The sequence below is a fragment of the Heterobasidion irregulare genome (genome assembly GCF_000320585.1).
Source record: "Heterobasidion irregulare TC 32-1 unplaced genomic scaffold scaffold_01, whole genome shotgun sequence".
Classification (NCBI taxonomy): Eukaryota; Fungi; Basidiomycota; class Agaricomycetes; order Russulales; family Bondarzewiaceae; genus Heterobasidion; species Heterobasidion irregulare.
Window position 1 is genome coordinate 1,025,699 of NW_009258197.1, and position 21,866 is coordinate 1,047,564.

The 21,866-nt window shown below is 64.6% G+C and overlaps 9 protein-coding genes across 9 annotated transcripts; 6 read left to right on the plus strand and 3 right to left on the minus strand.

The window, feature by feature from the left end:
• Window positions 1-176: 176 nt before the first annotated feature.
• On the plus strand, window positions 177-1,682 carry HETIRDRAFT_447463 (uncharacterized protein; the record flags this gene model as incomplete). The annotated part of the gene is made up of 4 exons (XM_009542491.1): window positions 177-379; window positions 605-826; window positions 888-1,153; window positions 1,255-1,682. The coding sequence occupies 4 exons, from the start codon at window positions 177-179 to the stop codon at window positions 1,680-1,682; spliced, it is 1,119 nt and encodes a 372-aa protein (XP_009540786.1).
• Window positions 1,683-1,760: 78 nt separating this feature from the next.
• HETIRDRAFT_447464 (uncharacterized protein) lies at window positions 1,761-4,518 on the minus strand (the record flags this gene model as incomplete). Its single annotated transcript, XM_009542492.1, has 8 exons — window positions 1,761-1,847; window positions 1,903-2,073; window positions 2,126-2,391; window positions 2,738-2,894; window positions 3,150-3,533; window positions 3,609-3,811; window positions 3,885-4,000; window positions 4,052-4,518. 8 exons carry the CDS (start codon window positions 4,516-4,518, stop codon window positions 1,761-1,763), a joined length of 1,851 nt encoding a protein of 616 aa, XP_009540787.1.
• Window positions 4,519-5,497: 979 nt separating this feature from the next.
• On the plus strand, window positions 5,498-7,317 carry HETIRDRAFT_377405 (uncharacterized protein; the record flags this gene model as incomplete). Its single annotated transcript, XM_009542493.1, has 1 exon — window positions 5,498-7,317. A coding segment is annotated over exon 1 (1,443 nt), but the record flags the coding sequence as incomplete, so codon positions are not given.
• Window positions 7,318-8,847: 1,530 nt separating this feature from the next.
• On the plus strand, window positions 8,848-9,584 carry HETIRDRAFT_406689 (uncharacterized protein). Its single transcript, XM_009542494.1, has one exon. The coding sequence runs from the start codon at window positions 9,193-9,195 to the stop codon at window positions 9,382-9,384; it is 192 nt and encodes a 63-aa protein (XP_009540789.1). The 5' UTR covers window positions 8,848-9,192; the 3' UTR covers window positions 9,385-9,584.
• A 723-nt stretch (window positions 9,585-10,307) lies between these two features.
• HETIRDRAFT_437573 (uncharacterized protein) lies at window positions 10,308-11,147 on the minus strand. Its single transcript, XM_009542495.1, has 2 exons — window positions 10,785-11,147; window positions 10,308-10,732 (listed from the first exon to the last, which is right to left on the minus strand). Exons 1-2 carry the CDS (start codon window positions 10,823-10,825, stop codon window positions 10,618-10,620), a joined length of 156 nt encoding a protein of 51 aa, XP_009540790.1. The 5' UTR covers window positions 10,826-11,147; the 3' UTR covers window positions 10,308-10,617.
• A 1,409-nt stretch (window positions 11,148-12,556) lies between these two features.
• HETIRDRAFT_306225 (uncharacterized protein) lies at window positions 12,557-13,638 on the minus strand (the record flags this gene model as incomplete). Its single annotated transcript, XM_009542496.1, has 5 exons — window positions 12,557-12,781; window positions 12,914-13,069; window positions 13,151-13,299; window positions 13,391-13,454; window positions 13,516-13,638. Coding segments are annotated over 5 exons (717 nt in total), but the record flags the coding sequence as incomplete, so codon positions are not given.
• A 343-nt stretch (window positions 13,639-13,981) lies between these two features.
• Window positions 13,982-15,543, plus strand: HETIRDRAFT_431378 (uncharacterized protein). Its single transcript, XM_009542497.1, has 2 exons — window positions 13,982-14,367; window positions 14,478-15,543. The coding sequence occupies exons 1-2, from the start codon at window positions 14,178-14,180 to the stop codon at window positions 15,122-15,124; spliced, it is 837 nt and encodes a 278-aa protein (XP_009540792.1). The 5' UTR covers window positions 13,982-14,177; the 3' UTR covers window positions 15,125-15,543.
• Window positions 15,544-18,283: 2,740 nt separating this feature from the next.
• Window positions 18,284-19,730, plus strand: HETIRDRAFT_406692 (uncharacterized protein; the record flags this gene model as incomplete). The annotated part of the gene is made up of 1 exon (XM_009542498.1): window positions 18,284-19,730. One exon carries the CDS (start codon window positions 18,287-18,289, stop codon window positions 19,130-19,132), a length of 846 nt encoding a protein of 281 aa, XP_009540793.1. The 3' UTR covers window positions 19,133-19,730.
• A 226-nt stretch (window positions 19,731-19,956) lies between these two features.
• HETIRDRAFT_447470 (uncharacterized protein) lies at window positions 19,957-21,831 on the plus strand (the record flags this gene model as incomplete). The annotated part of the gene is made up of 5 exons (XM_009542499.1): window positions 19,957-19,990; window positions 20,100-20,932; window positions 20,997-21,089; window positions 21,148-21,545; window positions 21,639-21,831. The coding sequence occupies 5 exons, from the start codon at window positions 19,957-19,959 to the stop codon at window positions 21,829-21,831; spliced, it is 1,551 nt and encodes a 516-aa protein (XP_009540794.1).
• Between the last annotated feature and the right edge of the window lie 35 nt (window positions 21,832-21,866).

Sequence of the window (21,866 nt, forward strand, 5' to 3'; positions counted from 1 at the left end):
CAGTGCTATCTCGACGCGGAAACGCTGATGTGTGGGGCAGCTATCTCGGACGTGGCTTTCTCGAAGTTCTGCGGACGGGTTTGGACGACGTCCGGATGCCGCTGTGAGACCCTTACTTACTTGTAACAGCCCTTGTGCTGCGCCCCGTGCCATGCCAGCGAGGGGAAGCGCAGACCATGGGCGTCGACTCCTTCGTGCGGCCCTCAGATGTCTTTTTGAGCGGGCTCGCGCGCGCGCGCGCGATGCCAGGCACGAGTTCTAGACGCGGTTTGGGCACGCTCCACGAGCTCGCGCGCGGACCGTCTGCGCGTCCTGCGCGCTCTGCGCAATCTGCTGCGAAGCACGCGCGCCGCGGGCGGGGCCGGGCGAGGGGCGGTCGGTAAGCACCGAGTACATGCTCGTGCAGGCTCGTGTCCGACGATCGAGGAAGTACGCTGCTGCTAACTTACTGGGAGTGGGATTCCAACGCTCGGAATCGGACGGCTTCGGGGCCGCGGTGCAGGGCTGGGGATATCTGCGATTTGCAGCTCGCTCGCTCGCTCGCACGCACGCACGCATGCACGGAGGGCCATAGCGAGATCGTCGTTCTCTGAGCTGCTTGTAGAGCGCGGAACGTGCGCGCGCGCCCGCGACGTGCAAGGGCACGCCGGCGCTCAACGTTCGACGCTCGCCCGAGATATAGCGTCCACCGCGGGACTGTCGTCCTCGCATCTCTCACGCGGATTGACTGTCGCGCGCGTCTCAGGACTCGCAAGCGGCGCTCGCGCCCCATCTCTCGTACTCGTTTAGTTCAACAAGTTCGCCCTGCGCGGCTATCCGCGGGCACGTACGTACGTAGAGTACACCGTGGCGCGACAGATCCCACCGGACGCTTCAACGTGCTCGAGTGCAGATCTGCGGCATCTCATCTCGCAGGAGGGCGCCAAACGACAGCGACGCCACCTCTTTGCAAGTACGACTAAAAAAAGACTCGCCCCGTCTACGAATAGAGAACAACAAGGCCCTTTCGAGGGCACTGGGCTCCATCTGCGCCCGGTCGCGAGGGGCACGGGGCACGATGATGCGGCGGCGCCGGACGTGGATGCGGTATTCAATCTTTGCTGGCTGGCCACGTCCACGGAGAGTCGAGCGTCAAGGGCCAGCCGGGGGCGCCGTGAAGTAATACTTGATGATGCACAGCGGTGCGACGCCCTGCGAGACCCTGAGAGGCCCGAAGAGGCAAAAGATGCATCTCGCATCCACGCGACGGGATAGCCGCGGGAGGGCGGGGGACAGCGCGACTATACTCGGGAAGGGCGACGCGCGGGCGCGTGGATCTGTCACCGAGTGTCAGGTATGAGACGCGGGTGCCCGATCGGCAGACACCGTTATCGCGCGCGGAGGCGTACGTGTCCGTCGGGCGAGGACGACGCGGCCCGGCTGGCTTTGGGAATGGGAAGTCCCCGCTCGCGGCGCGCGCGCAAGCAGAGCAGAGCAAGTGGATGCGCTCAACCCCAGACGGAGATCAAGGGTGCCGAGAGACAGTACAGGACTGCCCGATCCTGCGATGCCAGCAGGAGAGGAAGGAGAATCCGCGATCGGGGGTCCCAAAGGGCGCCCGCCGGCCACGAGCCCCTCTGACGTCGACAGTGGCCATCGACACTAGAGACCAGACCGATTCGGGCACGAGCGCGCATCCCTAGGGGCGCTCTGCGCACAGGTAGACCGGCGGCGTCGCAGTCATCGCGCGCAGCCATGGCATGCCCGAACAGGATTCAACCCTAGCCTGCGCAGGCGGCGCGTGCGCTAGCCTCCACCGGAGACACAGAAGCGACAAGCGAGCGAGGCGCGTGCCCGAGCCCGGGTCCCTAAACAGCAGGGAAGAAGAGAACCCGGGTGAGCAGCGGCCACGAGCCCTCTGACGCCGACGGTGGTCATCGACACCAGGCCGATCCGGGTGAGAAGGGCGCTCGGCGCGCAGGTTCTAGAAGACCGACTTCGTCGCAGCCATCGCGCCCAATGCAAGTCCGCACCCGCGCAAGCGAAGAACCGTCGCGCGCGGCTGCGCCACCCTAGCAAGCCCAAGTCCGAGCCCTAGCGAGCGAGCGAAGCCGCCCCATACCAACAGAAGCGAGAACCTGCGAACCTGCCAACAAGCAGTGCGCGCGCCTTCGCCAGGGGCCCCGTGTCCAATCGTCGCCGCCGTCGGCCGCGATCGCATCGATAATCGCCATCGGACCCTATGAGCCCACGCGCCGCAGGCGCCTTTGCCGGCTTCGCTTCTGGACGGGCACGGTCGAGTGCTCGAGTGTTCATCGGGTGTCCAGCGGGCGATGAGGTCCGCGATGACGACTCGATAAGAGAGTGCCCACAGCAGCCGAGCCTGGACTCCCGCGTCGTCCTCTCCTGTGCCTATGTGACATGGTCAGGACGGCCCTGGGACCCGAGAGACAAGCAATGCGCCCCGGCCCTCGAGCCTGGTGTGGGTGAGCGAGGATGACGCGCGGCGCGCGTGGCGACGCGTAACGCGTACGCGCCGCGTCGGCCGTGCGGCGTGCAGACAGGACGCCGATGCAGACGCCAATATATCACGCGCGCATGCGATGACGCGACGACGCGACGACGCGACGCGACGACAGTGCCCTCGGCGAAACGCAGGCCCTAACAGGAGACGATCGGAGGCTCCCAACCCACCTTGCCGAAGCCTGATCCCGCTCCTGCTCCTGCTCCTTGTTCGGCCCCCCATCCATCACGGTACCTTTGTGTGTGTTTGTGCGAGTCGGATGCGGCGCGTCGTCGTCGAAAGCTCGGAAACCAGACCCAACCGGGTGCAAAAAAACGAGCGCGAACGCAGGCCCGTCCCCGTCGAACCCCAGGGACGCAACCTCACCAGCCTCGAGGCTGCCCCTACCCGCCTGCGTGCAGCATCAGCGCTTCAGCGCCCGAACCCGAGCGTCTTTGGCCAGATTCCAGACCAGCTCTCGGGAGAGAACTGTAGATAAATGTAGATAACTCGTGAATTAAACGTAAATCCGCGCTGCAAGATTCGGCGGCGAGGCAGCGGCGCATGTTTTCGATTTTATTATTGTTTTATGTTTTTGGAAATGGGCGGGCGTTCGTCGGACTCGGACCTGGACTTGTGCGCGCACGACCGAACATCTCCGAGGCACCCCAGAATTCGTATATCGCTTCACGAGGGACGGTGCGCGAGATGAGACTGAGATGGGTGCGCGCGGGCCGTCGCGCGTGCTCGTGATCGTGTATAGGCGTTGAGCGACGGCAAGCGGAGAGAGCTCGAAGGAAGCAGAAATACGCAGAGAGGCGGGAGACGAGGCGAGGCGGGATGGGGACCAGGACCGGGAGCGAGACGCGGACCGGGGCGGTGCAGGAGATCCGCAGGGGGCGTCGCAGAGGATGGACGCGCCAGAAATTCGACGAGGATTCAGCGAGATTGTGCGAGATTGTGCGAGATTGTGCGAGGATTTGCACCAGATTTGCGCGGGCTTGCGGGCTTGCGGGGATCGCGGGCGTGCTGCACGCGGGCTGGCGGACTGCTGGCCGCGGTATCCGGTGGGGTCCGGTGGGGTCCGGCGGGTGCGCAGGTGGAGTCAGGAGTCAGGAGTCGGGACAGCGCCGATTTGCGATTTGCGCGCGGAGGTGGACGCGCGGGGATGGATTGCATTTGAGTTGTTGAGGGTCGAGAGACGGCTGGCGAGGGGCGAGAGGCGAGGGGCGGGACTGGAGCGGGCGGCGGGGATGTGGGTGCGTGATGGTGGGAATGGCGAGGGCGCGCGAGCGGGTGTGGGATGATGATGCGTGCGTGCGTGCGCGGCTGTGCACGGTGGGAGGCATGCAGGTGTGCATGTGTGCATGTGTGCATGTGTAGTGTCTGGCCAGCATCGAACATGCCGCGCGGCGCACGTAGGCGCTGGGGTATTCGTACGCGGCGCATGGACCGCCCTTATTCCAGAAAGCAACGCAGAAAGGAGACGCGAGGCGGGGCGATGAGTCACCTGCGTACCTGGGGCGCGCGGGGGGGTGGCAGATAAGTAACGGAGAGCAGGGGGCGCACGAGGCGGGGAACGAGGTGGGGTTTGATAAGGGCGGAGGGCGCTGGGGGGCGGAGATTGGAAATGGACGGGGCAGGAGGGGAACGGGGGACGGGGGAGGGGGGAGGGCAGGTGCAGAAGCGGGGTGATGTAATGGGGAGATGGAGATGGAAGATGCAGGTGTAGATGTGGGACGCGGATGGGGATGTACTAATGGGGCGATGACGATGGGTATCTGGGCCACGCGCGGGCACGAGGCGGGTGGGTCGCGTGGGCGGACGGAGGGCGAGGACGGATTGGGGAGATGGGGGCCGATGGCGGGCACGGAGGCGACGAAGAGTCGCGGGCGGGACAGGCAGCGGGGATGACGTGATGGGGGATCCGATGGGCGTGGGAGGGAGCGTGGGAGCGTGTGGAGGGGACCGAGTTGCCGGGCCTTGTGTGGCTGGGCCGGGGTGCAGTATGTAAGAGAAGAGGCGGGCCAGCTCATCGCCGCTTCCCGTGCCACCCCTCCGTCCTCTCTCTGCATGCCCCCGTCCAGTCCCCATGCTCACCCCCGCCGGCCCCCGTCCCGACTCCCTCCCCTACCGCCGCATGCCCCCCCGCGGCCGTAGCACAGCCGTCTCCCCCGCCGCACTCGCACGCCAGGCAGACGACCGCGCCCTCCGCAGCGCCCTCTTGCCCCACCCCAACCCACCCGCCGTCCCCCCGACCCCGTCCCACCACAAACAACATCAGCAGCAACAACAACAACAACAACAGCAACGCCACCGACATCAGCGTAAGAATAGACACTCCTCCCACATGTCCCCGCCCATCATCACGCTCGAAAAGACTCCGTCGCTGCAAGGCCCAGGTGCGCACCCACTCCTCCCGTCCCCCTCCGTTCGTAACCCCCTCTTCCGCAGCCCCCGTCCCAGCCCCGTCCCAGCCCCCTCCCCTCCTCCCCTCCCGCGCCCTCTCCCCCTCCCCCGTTGCGACTCCCCTCGGGCCCCTCACCCCCCCAGAGCCCGCCTACCTCGACTCGAACCCCACCGTCCTCCTCGGCCCCTCCCCCGCGATCCCCCACGCCCGCGCAGTGCGCGTCGTCCGCGCCGACCTCGACCTCCCTCCCACACCCGCACCCGCACCCGCGCCCGCACCCGCACCCGCCCCTTCAGCCCCACAAAAACGCGCCGCCCCAGCCCCAACCTCCACCTTCCCCCGCTACGCCCGCCTCACGCGCCCCGCCCCCGCCCTGCTCGCCCCGCCCGAACCCGAACCCGCGCTCGACTCCCCCGCAGACGCGTCCCGCGAACGCGCCGAGGCCGCCGCCCGCGCGCGCAAGCAGCAACAGGACGCCGAGCGCGAACGCGCCCGCCTCGCACGCCTCGCACGCTGCGCCCAGAGCTTCGACGACGCCCGTGCCCGCGCCCGCCGCGAAAAGGCCGCAGCAGCCGCAGCCGCCACAGCCCGCCACGAGGCCGCGCGCGAGCATGCGCGCGCAAAGGAGGACGCCGTGCGCGCGCGCGAGAGGGAGCACGAGCGGGAGCAGAGGGAGCGCGCGCGCGAGGCGGAGACGCACGGGCACGGGCACGGGCACGGGGGCAGGTACGATCGACATAGCCGGTATCCCGCCTGGAATCACCCGCAGCCGCAGCCGCCGCGCGCGACGCGCGCGAGCTTCGTGCTCGCGCTCCCGATTGGCCCGCAGCACGGTGCGCCATACCACCCGCAGGCGTACACCCCGGGGTACCTGCGCGCGCGCGCGGGCCTCCAGCCGCAAACGCCTATAGCGCCGCCGCCGCCATCATCCCAAGCGGGCAGGACGCGCGTCGTGCACGTGTCCACCACCACCACCACCACCATGACAGGGCAGTCTTCGTGCGCCGAAGACCGCTTCACGTACGACTTTCCGATGCCCCGCGCGCCCACGTCCCCTCCGCCGCCGCGCGTCGGCACAGGCGCATACACCCACAACGTCGCGCTCGCCGCGAGCGTCCGCCGGCCCCCCTTTGTCCGCGCGTCCGCGCCCGCGGCCACGGCCCAGGCGCTCCCGAGGACGGGCCGCGGCCGCAGCTTGGTGCTCGGGCTCGCGGGCGGAGACGCGGACGGGGACGGGGATGAGGGCGCGGACGACAGCGTGGTTCCGTTCAAGCAGGTGTTGAGCGCGACGCGGGGCGCGCTGTTCGCGGACGAGTCGCCCGCGACCGTGCCCTCGCATTCTTCATCATCATCGTCATCATCACCATCATCGTCATCGTCAGCATCTTTAGCGTCTCGTTCCCAGCGCCCCAGAAACTCGACCCTCCCCCGCTCACGCGCCAGCAGCCCCGAAAACCCCCCAGAAGCAGCCAACGCCACCGACGCCGCCGACGCCCTCAGCCCAAGCCCCGCACGGCGCCGCCCCGAGCTGCTCCGCACGCTCCTCGCAGAGGTACACTGGGCGCGCGACGAGCGGCGCCACACACGCGCCGGCGGCCACACGCGCACCGCGTCCGCGTCCTCGGCGGCGAAGCGGCCCCCGCCTTCCTCCGAGCGGAGGGCGGTGCACCCGCAGCTGCTCATCGGCGCGTGCAAGGCGTGCGCGGTGACGGGCGTCCCGGACCCGTTCCTCGAGCTCGCGGCCGCGGCGGGCGCGGGGAGCACGGGGAGCGCGGGTTCGAGCGCCGGCGCGAGCTCGAGCTCGAGCTCGACGCTCGCCTCGTGGTTCTCGTTCGGCACGCGCAAGTCCGCGTCCACCGCCGCCTCGTCTGTGCGCTCCGCAAAGCAGCAGCAGCCGGCGCGGCGGGACTCGCACGCGGGCGCGGGGCCAGCACAGGGAGAGGAAGAGAGGGAGGAGACGCCCCTCCGCCACTCGTGTCGGCGCGGACAGTGTTTCGTCGCCGTCGAGCTGTGGGAGAGCCCGCTCGCGCCCGCGGGTGAGGGCCCGCCGGTCCCTGCGCCGCGGGTGCCGGCTTTGGGAGACGAGGGCGCGCGCGCGCGGACGCGGCGCGCGAGCGGGGTCGGGATCGGGCGCCGGCTGAGCGTGTCCCTCGGGACCGTGCTGCGCGCCGTGGGGCGCGCGCATGGTGCGTATGTGCGCGCGGCGATGCTCAGCGCGGGCGTGGACGCGCGAGCGCGCGACGACGCAGACGAGAACGGGGGCGAGGACGGGTGGGCGTGTATGGCGGCTAGGCGGGACGGGTACCGCGTGCGGCGGGCGGACGTGGGCGTGTTTCTCGGTGTCGGGCCGGGTGGTGGGGGCAAGCCTAAAGCAGAACTGGCGAGGGGCAGGAGGCCGTATACGCTGCACCCGCTGATGCCGCTCGCGAGCTGCAGCTGGCGCGCAGCGCTCGACGATTCCTCGTCTTCGTCCTCATCCTCATCCTCATCTTCGTCCTCGTCGTCCTCGTCCTCACCCTCTCCCCCGCGCTCCCCCCTCTCCGCATACACCTTCCTCACCGACCCAGACCCCTACCCATACTCGCACCCCCCTTCCGTCTCCGCCACAGACCGCTACACGGGCCTCCACCCCGACCCGAACAACGACAACGACAACGCCCCCGACGACGACGACGACGACGACGACGACGGGTACGGCCCCGCGCCGCTCGGCTTCGCGCGCGCGTCCGCCCCGCCGTCGGCCCGCCCGTGGCAGGAGCAGGACCCGCCCGCGCCGGCGTGCCGCGCGCGCGTCATCGCGAACCCCGCCGCGCTGCGCCTGCGCGCGCTCGCGAACACGATCGTGCGCGCGCGCGCGTCCGTCGTGCTCGCGGGGTCGAGGGCGCCCGCGGGCGGTATCCTCGCGAGCGTCGGGGGCCCGGCGCGAAGAAGCGTGAGTGTGAACGTGAGCGGGAGCGGGGCTGGGGCCGGGGCCGGGGCGGGCAGGGGGCAGAGGGGCGGGAGGGGCGGGAGGGGCGGGGGGAAGGCGGGGATTGACGCGCGGGTGGAGACGGTGTTGGGTCCGCGGCTTGCGGCGTGTGGGGTTGTGGTGCGGCCGGATGCGATGGGCGGGGGGAGGGAGCGGCTCGTTGGGGTTGGGTTTGATGTGCATCTGCGCGGTTCGGGTGGGGGGCGCGGTAAGGGCGGCGGTATGCGCGTGGGCAACGCGGTGGTGGTAACGAGGGAGGAGAGGGGGGCTGCGGGCGATGGGAAGGGGGCGAGCGGGACGAGCGGGACGAGTGGGACGAGTGGGCTGCGGTGGGGGTGGAGGGTGGTGTGGGAGGACGAGCAGGAGCGAGAGGGGTGGTGGTAGGTCCTATGTCCTAGGCATGGCTCGTGCGTGCGTGCGGTGGTGGTCCTGGTGCAGGATCCGGAGGGGCGTGGATGCAGCGTGGACGGGTGCGCCGTAGACGGCACCCGCTTTTCCTTTTCCTTTTCCTTGCCTCTTCTTTTTCTTCTCCGTTTTCCTTTTCTGGTCTGGATTCTTTGCGGTCTCTCTCTCTCTCTCTCTCTCTCTCTCCATCCACTACTTCTCTCTATCGCTCTCTCTTCTCTCTTCACCTGATCTCGCCCCGCATCAGTTTTAGCGGGGCACGTTATCGGTTATTGGGTGTGCGGATGCGCCATTGACTTTTGCCGCTGCCGCTGGGTGCGGTGTACGAGTACGATACATATTAGCGGATATCTTATGCGTTAGAACGGGGCGACCCCGCGACGACGACGACGACGGCGACACGACGACACGAACAGATGCCTTACCCCCCCCTCCCTCCCCTTACCTCTTTCTCACTTTGTGGCACGGATGGATGGATATGGCTTACTTGCTAGCGCGTACTGTACTGTAGAGCGGGTGCGTTGGGTTATTGTTTATTAGTTTGTTTGTTTTTGTCTCTTTTTTTTCTCTATCTGCGGTTTTGGTGGAACTCTCTCTCTCTCTTGCTATCGTTACGACCTATAATGATGTACATATATACACATAGACTGTTGCATGGCGCGTCGCGTCGCGTCGGGTTGACACATTCGTCATCGTTTGTGGTCAACTGAGGACTGAGGACTGAGGACTGAGCAGATCGCGGATGCGAGGTGGACGGGGTAAGCTGGGGTAGGGTGACAAATACGGTACGGAGGCATAACTGTGATCGAGGCGTGCCGGATCGCTGCCAGATCGCTGCCAGATTAGATCTGGCCGGGTGAAGACCGCTGAATATTGAATGTAGGCGCTGGTCTGTATTGTATAAGTACGAGTGTAGTGCCGTTCATCATGCTTCCCGCTCTGCTCTGCTCTGCTCTGCTCGCGACCGAAGGAGCATCCCCGGTCGTAAAAAACAGCGGGCCTCATCCTCGTACGTCGCACAGCACCGCAGACTCTATTATTCCACACGGAGGCCAAGCCACCGATCGAGGAACAGTCGGTTCCGACCCGCCAGCTTGCGCAGGTCCGTCGGCAGCATGAGGCGGCTGTAGCTGCCAGCTGCCAGCGCCCCGAGCGAGGGCCCGCGAACGCGACGGATGTCGGTCTGAAACTCGTCGCTCGTCCCTTGTCCCTATCGGAGGTGGACTCGGGGGTGCTGCTGCAGCCGAGTCTTGGTTCAGGGATGCAGGAGGCGGCGCGCCCGCTCGAAGGATCTGTCGACGCCGCCGCTGTCGTTAGTGAGCTGTATACCGTGTAGACAGGGAGGAGGAGGAGGAGGAGGATGTGTGCTCGTATCGCCGGAGCGAGGAGGGTGGCGTGGCGTCTCTGATTTACCCAGAAGAGGATCAGGAATATAGGGAATATAGGGACAGGGACTCCTAGTATCATTCGGAGTGATCGCTCGACGTTTTGCCTTCGTTTAGGTTGTGGTTGTTATTATTATTTTGTTGTACCTGTCGTTCGCTCTCTATAGTGCTTTTCATTTCTGCTTGCGCATTGTCATGGATTGATTCTGGATCTTTCCGTTGCGCATGGGCGAGTTGAAAGCGATGTAATTTTTGTCGGAGTGTCATGACGCGCGGTATGCATCACATGACGTGCCGTCGCGTCGACTCGACGACGCGTGCGTGCTGTCACGCCGTCCGTCGACGTCCTTGGGCTGCACACATGTACGACCCCGAGCTCACCCACCTCGCAGGGCACTCCTCGCTCACTCTCTCCAGCTTCGCACGTCTCTCGAATCGCGACAGGCAGGCTGGCACGCCGACGCTGCACGGCTCGCCCATGTCCGCGATGTCCGACCTCCTTCCGTCACTCAAGCACACGGGCGATGGTGATCAGGCGCCCGAGCGAGCAGAGACCCCTGCACTGTTCCGCCCAATCGAGGGGGGCCGCGATTGCCAGCTCAGTCCACTGCCAGCCCTCGCGTTCGCGCCGTTGGCCGCACGAGCGCAGCAAGATGTAGACGTGAGCTGACGATCGCTCCACTCCCGCGCGTTCACTGTCGCTCATCAGGGCCCGCAGACGGCCTTCTATCCAGACGAAGCACAGATGCAGATCATCGCCACTGCGAGCGCAGACGACCTCCTGCGATTCGGCAACCGCGCGTATGCGGCTCTCTTGCGCGAAAAGCTCTCGCTTGAACAACAGTATTGGCAGCTGCAGGGTCAAATAAAGGCCTGGAGGTGCGCCCTGTCGTTGTTCTCGAGCAGGTCGACGTTAAATCGTAGGATTCTACGTGTCAGATGGGTCGCGTCGCAGCTGTCGCACGTATTATCTGGCCAAGGCGAGGTCGGCGAGCGGTGTGGGTCGCATCCCACTTCCTCTGATAACCTCGGGGGTGGCGGCGACGAAGACGACCTCTGGGTTCGCGACGGTGAATATGACCCTGAGGATGGTGACGATGAAGATGACCCCGGTGAAGACGGTGGACGACGTACGGAAACGAACAAGCCAGAGCTATTCTGGACAAAGCAGGCATGGTTGGACCATCTCGCCAGGAACCACACCGTCGTCGCAGACCCTGACTCGCACGCTAGCGAGAACGGTGGGCCGGGCGCGGCAAGCGGCGTCGACGCTGCTCACGGTCTCGTCGTCGACCTACATTGACAAGCGATTGAGGGGATACGCGGCGGGTGAGCTTCGCGGCGATTTAGAATCCATCTGGGAAGGATGGCTCGACATGGACGTTGCGCCGTTGGAGTGGGACTCTCGCGGACGACCTCTCCGCTCTTTTACGGGACGACATGGAGGCGCTCTTTCCGCTGCTTCGCAGGGACGGATGGGCGTCAGTACAGAGTTTCCTCACCCTGTCCTACGCGTCTTGGCTCGGAGAGGCGGGTCGAAGGGACATCCTCATTGCGCAGCGCGCGGCTTCGACAGGTGGAGTGGAGTCTGAGCTTTGAGACGACGACGCACCCGCCGACATTGGGCGCAAGCACAAGCTGGACGCAAGCGGCAGTGGCGATCGCCCAGCAAAGCAGGCCAAGCCCATGCCGTCGAAGGGTGAGCCTCTAATAACTGGGGACATTTCCCCGCCTGCGACCACAAACTCTACACACCTTGTCTCTGCATAGCCTCTACCCGTCGCTTCGTACCGCCGGAATGAGGATGAGAACGAGAGGCCTCAAAACAGGAATCGTTTTGGGCGATCGTTTTGTTTTCGTGCTTTTTTGAGCTTTTATCTGTCGCTCGCTCTCTATTGTGCTTTCTAATCCTGCTTTCGCATTACCATAGCTATCCAATCGCTTTATCGAGATTCAACTCAATCCCGCATCCTTCCGTTTTGCGTGAGATCAGCGACGAAAACACAGTGACTCCCCAGCATGAGCAATTCGTGAACGATGTGTGAAAAAAAATGCATCGGAAGCGCAGAGAGCAAATAACAGAAACCAAGTCTGCCTGCATACATCTATGTACAGCTTCTTCCTCCGTCCGTTTCCTCCCGGCACGACACCCGCCGCATGTGCATGCTCTAGAAGAACTCCCGCCGGACGCATCCCGACCCACAATCGCAGGGCCCCACCAAGGCATGCGCGCCATCTGTCATCACCACCCGCGCCGCACGGCGCGCCCGCCGCGCCCGCCATGAAGATCCCAGACGGCCGTCCGCGCTCCCGCGACGCAAAACGCGAGGCCCTCCGCGCGCTCACTTGTTGAACTCGAGCACCTGCCGGAACATCGACATGTTGTCCTCGTCCTCGAGCGCGGGCGGGTCGAGGAGGTCCATCGCGCGCCGCGCCTGCGCCTCGCGCTGGAAGCGCAGCTCGGGCTGGTGCCGCTGCTGCAGTTGCTGTTGGTGGTGGATCAGCTGCGGCCCGTGGCCCAGGGCGAACTGCGATGGGTGCGGCTGCGGATACGGGCGCGCGTGGGCCTGCTGCTGCTGCTGGTGTTGCTGGCGCTGGAGATGGAGCTGGAAGCTCAGCTGCTGGTGCTGTTGCTGTTGCTGCAACATTTGTTGCTGTTGCTGTTGCTGCTGTTGCTGCTGGAGGCCCGCACCGTTCCCGTTCCCGATTCCATTCGATCCTCGCGCGCCGGCGCCAAACACGCCATCGGCGATCCCAAGCCCCGTCCCGTTCTGCTGCCCAGCGCCGCCTCCCTGCGCGTTCGCGTTCGCATTGCCGCTCCCGCTCTCGCCCCCCTGTTCGTTCCCACTCCCTCCGCCTCCGCCAGCGTGCGCGGCGGGGTTGGTGGGGATGTACACGAGCGGGACGACGTAGTCCTCGTCGTCGGGGACGCCGAGCGCCTCGAGCGCCTCGCGGTTGATTCCGAGCACGGCGCGGAGGCGCGTATTCTCGGCGTCCAGTCGCGCAATCTCGAGCTCACGCGCGATGGTCCAGTCGAAGGGCTCGTCGCCCTCGTCTTCGTCAGACGGCTCGGCGCGTGGTTCGGTCGCGGGTGCGGGCGATGCGGCAGAGTCGAGGTGGAAGTGGGCTGGCTCGGATGAGTCGGGTGGGAACGGTGGTGTTGTTGATCGTGCGGGGTCGGCGGCAGCTGAGGTCGCAAGTACATGCGGAGGGTGAGGTTCGAAAGATGTCGTGGGTTGTGCTGGGGAAGGATTCGGGGCCACGTCCTTGCCCGCGATGGACAGCTGTAGGGCGCGCAGGCCGCGCTCGAGGCGGCGAATGGACGGGCCTAGGTTGGGATCGATGACGAAATGCGACTCGTGCGCGAGGAGGGCGTCGTAGTGGCGCGTTAGTGTGAGCTCGTGCTGCTGCGCGGCGAGCTATGAGCCGCATGAATGAAACGGGGGGGCGGGTCAGGCATGCGCGCATGGGGAGTGCAACGGACGGTGCAGCGGACGCACGGCATGGCTCCGATATTTGGACATGACGGTCTCCATGGTCTGCTCGTACTCCTTGAGGAGCATGCTCAGCTGCCTGTTTTCTTGTGTGAGCGTGTGGTTCTCGATGATGGTCCGGGCATTGGTGCGCTCGAGCTCCGACTCGATCGTTTCTTGAGCACAATTCGGGTTTGGTGAGCATGTGCATGCGGGCGCACACGGTGCATGCGTGCGCGAGCGGGGAGGATGGATGCGTGGACTGACCTTTGGAGAGGTCGACGTTGAAGCGTCGGAGGTTGAAGGTCGAGTGGAGGTCTGCGCTCTCTGCCTGTGATTTCGCCTGCTCGTCTCGCGATGAGCTGTGGCAGCGAGGGGCGGAAAGCGCGCACCTTGAGGCCCCTTGCCTGTGCGAGGAGTGCGGAGGCCTGCTTGTGGTTAGCGAGGAGCCTGTCGCTTATTTCGTCGAGGACATGGCATGCGCGGATGTAATCGTTGTCGGCGTCGCCGTACATGTGTCCCAACGGTCGAGTGGAAGGCGGAGGACTCGAGTGCGGAGGCGCCCATGCCCGTGGCCACGGAGACACGTGCTGGCCCCGGGACACCCCTTCGAAGAAGGCCCCGGCAGCTTTCCCGCCAGCTGATGAGCGTATCCGTGCGAGACGCCCCTTCGGCAGGTGGCTGGTCGGTAGAGAAAACAAAATAGAATAAAAATAACAGAGGGCACGCCGCGCGACTGGCCTGTACACGTCAAACGGACGCGGTGGGAGGGCGAGCGGGCGGTGAGGCGTGAGATTCCTCTCGTGGGCAATACGCAGTCGGCTGGGATCTGCTCGATGCGTTCTCCAACTAAACTCCAGCTCACAAACGCTCAGCTTCTCGTTCTGTCCGCTCACCCGTGCTCTGCTTCTGCTGTACAACAACATCTCCCCCGCGCTCGCTCTCTCTCCTTGTGTCCCTCCCGCTAAGCCTCCACTGCCCCCGTCGCTCCCCGTCGCATCGCCCCTGTCCCGCCCACCGACAAAAGTCACCCCCCTCCTCCACCCCTGCCACAATGTCGACCTCCATCTCCCAGCTCTCCGCGTCCGTCACGCGCATCCTCTCTTTGACCGGCTTTCCAAAGGAGCTCAAGACGCGAGACATCCACTCCGCCTTCTCCGAGTGGGAGAACTCGAATGGCGGCTTCAAGATCAAGTGGATAGACGACACCAGCCTCCTGATCGTCTTTGTTGATGCCCTCACAGGTGAGCACCCCTGATCCGCTCTGCGTGTTCCACTCCATTCTGCCCCGCCCTTCTTTCCACCTGCCTGTATGCGCGTGCTCCCGGGTGCTGATGCTCGCTACCACTATCAGCCAAGCGTGCGTATCTGAGCGCCCTCGCAACCCCCCCTGCCATCTTCTCCTCCCCCTCGTCCACGGCCACCATCCGTCCCTACGACGGCCCCGACGCCCAGGCCATCATCATCAGTGTCAACTCCCGCGGGCAGCACAACGGCAACGCATCGCGCGGCCACAACGCGCGCTCTGCGTCCATGTCCGTCGCCGGCCAGCAGCGCGCGCGGAACGGCAGCCACGCGACCCACGCGAATACCAATGGCAACGGCAACGGCAACGCGAACGGGTACGCCCCCGATGCGCTCGCGCTCGCGAACGGCGTCGCCGCTCCCGTCTCGCCCATCGGGCGCGAGGGCTCCCCGACGCTCCCGACGCTCCCCTCCCATCCGACGCTCGACTCCCTCATCAACTCGACGCTCGGCGACGGCGTGCCCCCCGCCGACCCCGCCATCCTCGCCACCAGCATGCACCCCAACGGCATGCCGAGCGGCGCGGGCCCGCGCATCGGCGACCCCGGCAAACGCATGCTCGGGGCCGCGCTCGGCGTGCGGCACCCCGGGCTTCCTGCGCGCCAGCTGGGCATGAACGCAGGAGGCCCGGAGAATGCGGATCAGGCGATCAAGGAGATCCAGCGCGCCATGGGCGGGCTGGCAGTGGCGGAGTGAGCAGACGAAACGGACACGGGCGGAGGTCGTGGCGGCCGTCGGTTGACGGCATGTGCGGCATTGGGGCTAGTTGGAGGAAAGCTGCCTCCGCTGCGGACGACGCGCCTCTTCTTTCTTCGTTCAGGCCTGCACAAGCCACCCCTCGTTTATTCTTCTGTTTCTGTTTTTCTTTTTCCTCTCCTCTTTTCCTGTCTGTCACGTGTTTCCACCGTGCCCTGTTTCCAGTTCCAACTGTCATTTTTTCTTTGTGTTTTTAGGCATCCTGCTTCGCGAGATCGTCGACGGCACGTCGCGATCTCGACAACTCTCCTTTCTTTTCCACCAGTGGTCAGTACAGCACTAGCTACATATGTATAAAGCCCAAGTTGTTTTCTCTAATTTCTCAATCAACGCCTCTTCCTGGAGCATTCTGGTCGCTCACTCCGTGTGGACGATGACTCATGATCGCAACAGCTAGATGTATGCACTCGGATCTTGGTTAGCGTCTACGGCACCAATTATAACATTCCAACGCAAGGCCTGGTGGCGGCTCGAAAATTTCCGAGACGCCTCCACAAATCCCTTGGGACTAGGTCCACTAGGAAGTCGGACTGATCATCAATATCATGGTCACTCAATCGAGTTTCAAAGGCATCTATGAAGTCGATGGTTTCCCTGGACGCTTGAGCGCTCCAGCGCCTGCGGGGTGACGTCCATTGTCGCTGTTTGATCAATGATCGGGGCCCTTCAATATTCAACAGCTGTTGAACCATTGATAGGGCATACGAGCTCTCGCTGGTAGTAAGCAGTGGCTCATGGTGGCTCATAGCGGCGTCATCTCAGCTCGCCACGCACTCGCCACGCCGCTTTGGCACGTCCAAAACCACTCCTTCGTGTGGCAGCCTCTCCGACTTCCGAAACCGCTTCTTGGACATCTCAATCACGCTATTGTACCACATACCTCTTGTAACGGGTTCAGGATACACGTAACTGTCTCGCCGCGAGGTTCCATGCCCAACCCACAGCCCCTCCCGAAGCGGGGTAGAACCTGGCAGAACGGTCCACGAGGGCCGTCGATGAGGTTCCGCAGGATTCTGCCGCGCGTCATAGATCACACTTGGGCCATTATTCGTGAGGGTCTGTGCGGAGATGAGCGCGATTCGGGAAGCACAGCCAGCAGTACTGTAATTGGGCCGAGGGCGGAGACGTGCTGTCGGCTAAGAGCGCGAGCGTCTGTCGAGGCAGGATGCAATCAGATGTCATGGGAATGACCAGACGGTAACGTGGGCTCTAGCAGCGAGGCTCTAGCCCTGTCGGTGTCAGTGGTCATTAAATGAAGAGGAAAGCGCAGTATGATACGTTATGTGTAACGCGAATAAGTGGACGCAGGGGTGGAGAACAACAAGGGGAAAACCGCGAGGGGTGATGGGGACGGCTCGATGGAGCAAGAATGAAGATGCGAGCAAGGCGAGTCACTGGACACGAGGCTCTTGTAAGATGACATTCTTTCTATTCTTCGCAGCTCGCGACGAGGCGCCAGAGGAGCGAGAGGATCAGATCTCCCGAGACGCCTCGTTCGCGGTGCCTGCGATGCAAACTGAATCACGCGGCGAAGCCACGTATTCACGGACTGCCACCTCCCCCTGGCTACACGACTGGGGGCACGGCGGTGGCCGCCAGTTGGCCGCCCTGCCTGAACAAGCGACTGATCTGCCTGATATGCTCATCAGCGCTGCTCTCCAAACCAGATCTAGGGCAGAGCGAGCGAGCGAGTGCCCCGCTGACCTGCTTCTTCGTCCTTGTACAGCTTAGTTCCGAGTTCCAAGTGGATTATGGCTGTAGGTTCTGTTCTGCTGATCGTCTGCGCACGCATCCTATCTTCCAGATGGATCGCCATCGCCATCGCGCGCTCGCCTGCCGCTTTGCCCATGTCGGCCTTCCCATGCAATCTGTGGTTCCAGAACGCCAACCCGCTTTGGCTTGCCGCCACCGCCAATAAGTATGTCACCGCTTCTCGTCCACCGAATCTGAGATCCCGGTCCCTCCTCGATCACGACAAACAACAGAGAGCGATCCTTGTGTCCGTCCTCCCCACGCCGCATATTCATCTTCGCTTTCCCTGCCCACATATAAACCCCCTCCATCCGGCCTCATCCCGCCTATCCCACCTGTTCCCCTCCCCCCCACCACAACCCACAACACAACAATCCAATGCAGTCCTCCCTCTTCGCAACACACCCGTGGCCCGAGGCTGGTACATCCTACAATTACCCCATCCCGATCCAGCCTTCCCAGTGTACCAGCACTCACATCTTCGACAGCGGAACTTCCATGGGCCACACCATGGCCACACCATCCTCCCCTTCCTTCAGCCATCCTCCTCCATCTTACAGCACCACGGAAATGAACACCACCACCACCACCACCCAGTTCACACCCCCCGCGCTCACCCCAACAGGGTCCTCGATCGACACCCCCGTATACGACGGACATGTGACATTTCCGGAGATCGCAGGCGACGGCCCCAGCACAAGCCAGTTCGGAGATCATCTCCATTCCTGTCAGGAAGGGCTGGGATGGATGCCATCAGAGCAGCTGCAGGTGGATCAGTACAATGCGCATCTCCTGTGGGCCGCGCCTGCGAAGGCGACGCTCCAACAGGCGCCGGTTCCTGCGCCGTGTCACTTTGGACCAGGTAAGCATCGCTCGTTCGCGCGCGTGTGGAGCCACTGGGGGTGCGTGCGACTCACTGATGCCCCTCTCTATTTTGCAGCTGTCGGCGCGCTGCACGCTCCATCGAGCTACGGAACCGGCGCGGGGAGCTATGTGAACCCTCAGCGAGCCGACGCGACGGTGCATGCATCACAGATGGCAGCGGCCTTGCACGCACACCCCGTCCAGCATCAGCATCACTCGCACACACGTCCGCAAATGCATCAGCACGCCAACGTACGTTCGCATCCCTATCAACGCCCACAGCCGCACCCGTCCGCGCACGCGCACCCCCGGTCGCACTCCCATCTGTCGCAGGCCCAGCGCGGGCAGCCGCACTTCCATAACGCACAGATCGCGCTCCTGCAACAGACGCACCAGCAACAGCACCAACAGCAGGTGCAGCGCACCACCACGATCTCGATCACGACGACTACGACATCAACGTACGCGCCGCAGGAGGTGACCCACATGACCTCATACGGGTCGCAAATAGCGCATGCGCCACCTCCCGAGGCGCTCCACGCGCACGGGACGTTCACAGCGCAGCTGCACGGCCCTGCGTTCCCAGCCGTGTCGGCGCCGGCGCCCTCAGCCGCGGCCTACCCTGCGCACGCGGCCCCCGACGCGTCTTCGTCCTCGGTGCACCTGTACCAGCCCATCCCGCAGCACTCTCTCCCGGAGTGGGTCAGGCTCCCGTCGCCGAGCGTGGAGGAGCTGTTCCCGCCGGAGGCGCTCGACGCGTTCGAGAAGCAGCGCCTCCAGCAGGGCTTTTCCGAGTCCGTCCCGGCGGGCGTAGTGCGCGGGACGTCGCTCGACCCGGGGTGCAGCGTTGAGGAGGTGGCGACGGAGGTCCCGATCGAAGAGGACGAAGACGCCGACGCCGAGTACGACACCGATGACGAATACGTGGGCAGTGGAGACGATGGAGACAGTATGAAGTCTGGACCGTGCGAAGATGGCGGAGATGGAGCGTTCATGGACAACGAAGTCGAAGAAGGAAACGCGTACAGCATCGACCACGTCGCGCACGGCGCGTTAAACGCATGCAGCGATTACATCGCCGGCAGCGCGCTGCGCTTCCCGTCCTTCTACGACTCCCAATCCGCCGAACCTACGTCCTCATCATCTGGCACCCTCCCGGCCTCCGCGCTGCTGTGCCAGCCCATCTCTGAGTCCGTTCGGGACCAGTTCCGCACCGCCCTGCCGCCGGCGGGGCCTGCTGAGCAGGTGCCTTCACATATGCAAATGGACGGGCTGGCGGGCGCGGGTAACTACTGGGACCCTGTTACCTATGGCCTGGGCTGGGACCGGTGATCGTCCCGCTCCTCCTGCGTGCAGCAGTTTATTTCTGGGCGCGGCCCGCCGCTTGGCGCAACCCCTTCATCGCGGCCGGCCAGTGTCAGGCGTTGTGCAGCCGTGCAGCGCGCGTATGTTCTCTCTTCCTTGGAGCCGCTGCTGTTGAGTTAGGGTCCGGGGGAACGCGTCCCGCGGCTTCATCTCGGGCTGCGTGGGCGTGCGTTTCGCTTGCCCCATTCGGCGGCACCCCTTTGTTTCTCTGTCATGTATCATCGCCGTCCGTTCCGTTCTCGCATCGATCGCCCGCCCGCATCCCCTGTGTATTCTTTTCATTTTCACCCACGTCCCATGATGGCTTCTCAAGCGCAAGTCCACAATTATACCACGTTCATTTGTATCCATTATTGGTTGTTTTGGTTTTGGTTCTGGCCTTGGTCTTGGTCTTGGTTTTGGTTTTGTTTTATTCTCGCTTCTGTACTATCGTCATGGACCATCGATTCTAGACACGTTCGATCGCAACCCCGTCGTGTAGCCGACAGATAGCATCACGCAGGCTTCCCGCCCGGCGGCCACTCTACCTACATACGTTTATGCCATGAAATTCTGAATTATGCCGATAATCCATGCCCCACGCGCGCCCGATAGTCTATTGATATTGAGTTCAGTGGTGCGTACTTGGGGCGCCGGCCGCTGACGCAGCGCAGTGGATCAGCTGCGGAATTCGCAGAGCACTGTGCAACGAGGCGTGCGCGAGCACACGGTGCGAACGATGCGCGCGCGCTCGCCGCTCTTCGTCGCTTGGTGGAGAGCTGTCACGCGGGGGCAGATCCACTGCCGACAGTATGCGCGAGGTCGCTTGCGGCGCATTGCAGGCCTGTAAGCACTCGAGATGCATAAATCGCGCAGAAGGCGGATGCGTGCGGAGCCGTGGGAGCTTGGGGCCTGCTCTTCTGGCTTCTGTCAGTCCGATGCAGTAGCTGCTAAGATATTCCCGGCCCCCCGTTCGAGGAATCGCAGAACGGGCGGGGAGTCGGGGAGTCACGTCTAGGCACGTGTGCGCCCTCTCCCGGCATCGCGTCTCCGCAGGACCGGCGCCGGACCCGTGTTTACGCAGGGCCGTTGACGACGACCCGTCTACCCCACGCACTCGCTCGGCCGCCCCGCTCGTCTCTTGCGCCCGTCTTTCATGTTGCTTATGCCCCTCCGCTGTGCACGCGCGAGACACCCCAGCACACGGCCGCCCATATAGCCTTGAGAACGCGCTGCCTCTCTTCGTATCGCATCAGGAATTCCCAGGATCTCTCAGGGTCGGGTCGGGTCGGGTTTGGGTTTGGGTCAGAGTCTCCGCGCGACAGACAGACAAACAAACAAACAAACATGTTTCGAAAAATTCTCTCGCGGGCTGTGACGTGCGTGTTGGACACGAGCGCGGACGTGGACGCGAACGTGGATGGGGGCGCAAGGCTGGACGGGCCAGTGGTAGAGCTGGAGTTGGGGCTGGAGCTGGAGCAGGAGGCGGGCGTCATCGTGGGTGGCCTGGGCTGTCGCGTCGTGCAGCGGCCGGTGGCTGACCAGCTGCGCCACGCACTCCTGCAGTCGGTCGACGTCGAGGCGCTGCGCGGCCTGCTGCCCGCGCGCCCGCGGGTCCCGTGGCGGCGCGTCGCGGGCCTATGCGGAGACGCGGTCGTGCCTGTGTATCGCGCGCTGCAGAGCACGCTCGGCGAGGACGTGGAGCACCTGGCGGCGCTGTTTGCGGAGATGGAGATGGAGATGGAGGCGGCGGCGGGTGCGGGTGCGGGTGCGGGTGCGCTCGATGAGGTGGGTCGGGGTGTAGTTTCCTCGGATGTTTCGAATAGAACTGTGTAGATGACGTTCGCGATAGGTGCACGCAAGCGGAGTCGAGCGAGAACCGAGCGCGTCGGGCGGACAGGCGGCGGGGGTAGAGGGTTGCGAACGAGACACAGCACCTATTACCGTGAGTGCTCGTTTCTATCACGACGGGCGCGGAGTGCGGGACTGACGGGGGTCGCTAGCTGGAGGAGGACGCGGACACGCACGCGCCGGCATCGAGCGACGATCACTGGGCGACAAGTTGCGCGCACCTGCCGAGGATCGTGATCACGCCGTGCGAGGGCGAGGGCGAGGGCGAGGGCGAGGGCGAGAGGGCGGGGGAGGGGCGGACGTGCTGCTGGGTGCCGGTGCAGGACGCGTGCTTCGGGAAGCGGCTGGTGGTGCCCGCGCACGCGGCGGTGAACGAGGTGTTCCCGCCGCAGCTGGGGATGGGGAAGGCGGGTGTGCTGGCGCGGCAGTGGGAGTACGCGGACGGGCACTGGCGGGCGGTGCTGCCGAGCGTGGACGAGCAGATGCGGAGGGGCCTGCATTCGCGGGCGGTGTCGCACCGGCGGAGATCGTCGCGGTGTCGCCGGGCGAAGTGAGGGCAGCCTGGGAGGGGCGAGGGAGGTCCCACTTGAGGTGGATCGGTAGATGTGCTGTTTGGGGCGGGAAATAGACCGAGGGCCTGCAGCGAAAGAACCAGACAGCGAGCGAGTGAAGAAGCACTGGCCGGTGACGTCGGTGCGGGCCAGCAGCGTGGGAACGATGCGCTATTCTTACAGCAGGCGGGCGCCGAGCGAGCGGCTGCGGGCGCTCTGCGGGTGAAGCACGCACTCGCCAGCCTCGTCCTCCACCAGCAGCCGTGCACTCCTTCCCGCCACTGATCGTCTCTGATCCACTCCTTCATCCCCCGCTCCTC

Bases quoted from the DNA above. Each gene is read 5' to 3' on its own strand.
- HETIRDRAFT_406689 (XM_009542494.1), top strand. From the start codon at position 9,193: ATGCTTCCCGCTCTGCTCTGCTCTGCTCTGCTCGCGACCGAAGGAGCA.
- HETIRDRAFT_437573 (XM_009542495.1), bottom strand. From the start codon at position 10,825: ATGCCTGCTTTGTCCAGAATAGCTCTGGCTTGTTCGTTTCC. The intron at 10,733-10,784 runs GTACGTCGTCCA...CACCATCCTCAG, and splicing joins GCTCTGGCTTGTTCGTTTCC to GGTCATATTCACCGTCGCGA.
- HETIRDRAFT_431378 (XM_009542497.1), top strand. From the start codon at position 14,178: ATGTCGACCTCCATCTCCCAGCTCTCCGCGTCCGTCACGCGCATCCTC. The intron at 14,368-14,477 runs GTGAGCACCCCT...TACCACTATCAG, and splicing joins CTTTGTTGATGCCCTCACAG to CCAAGCGTGCGTATCTGAGC.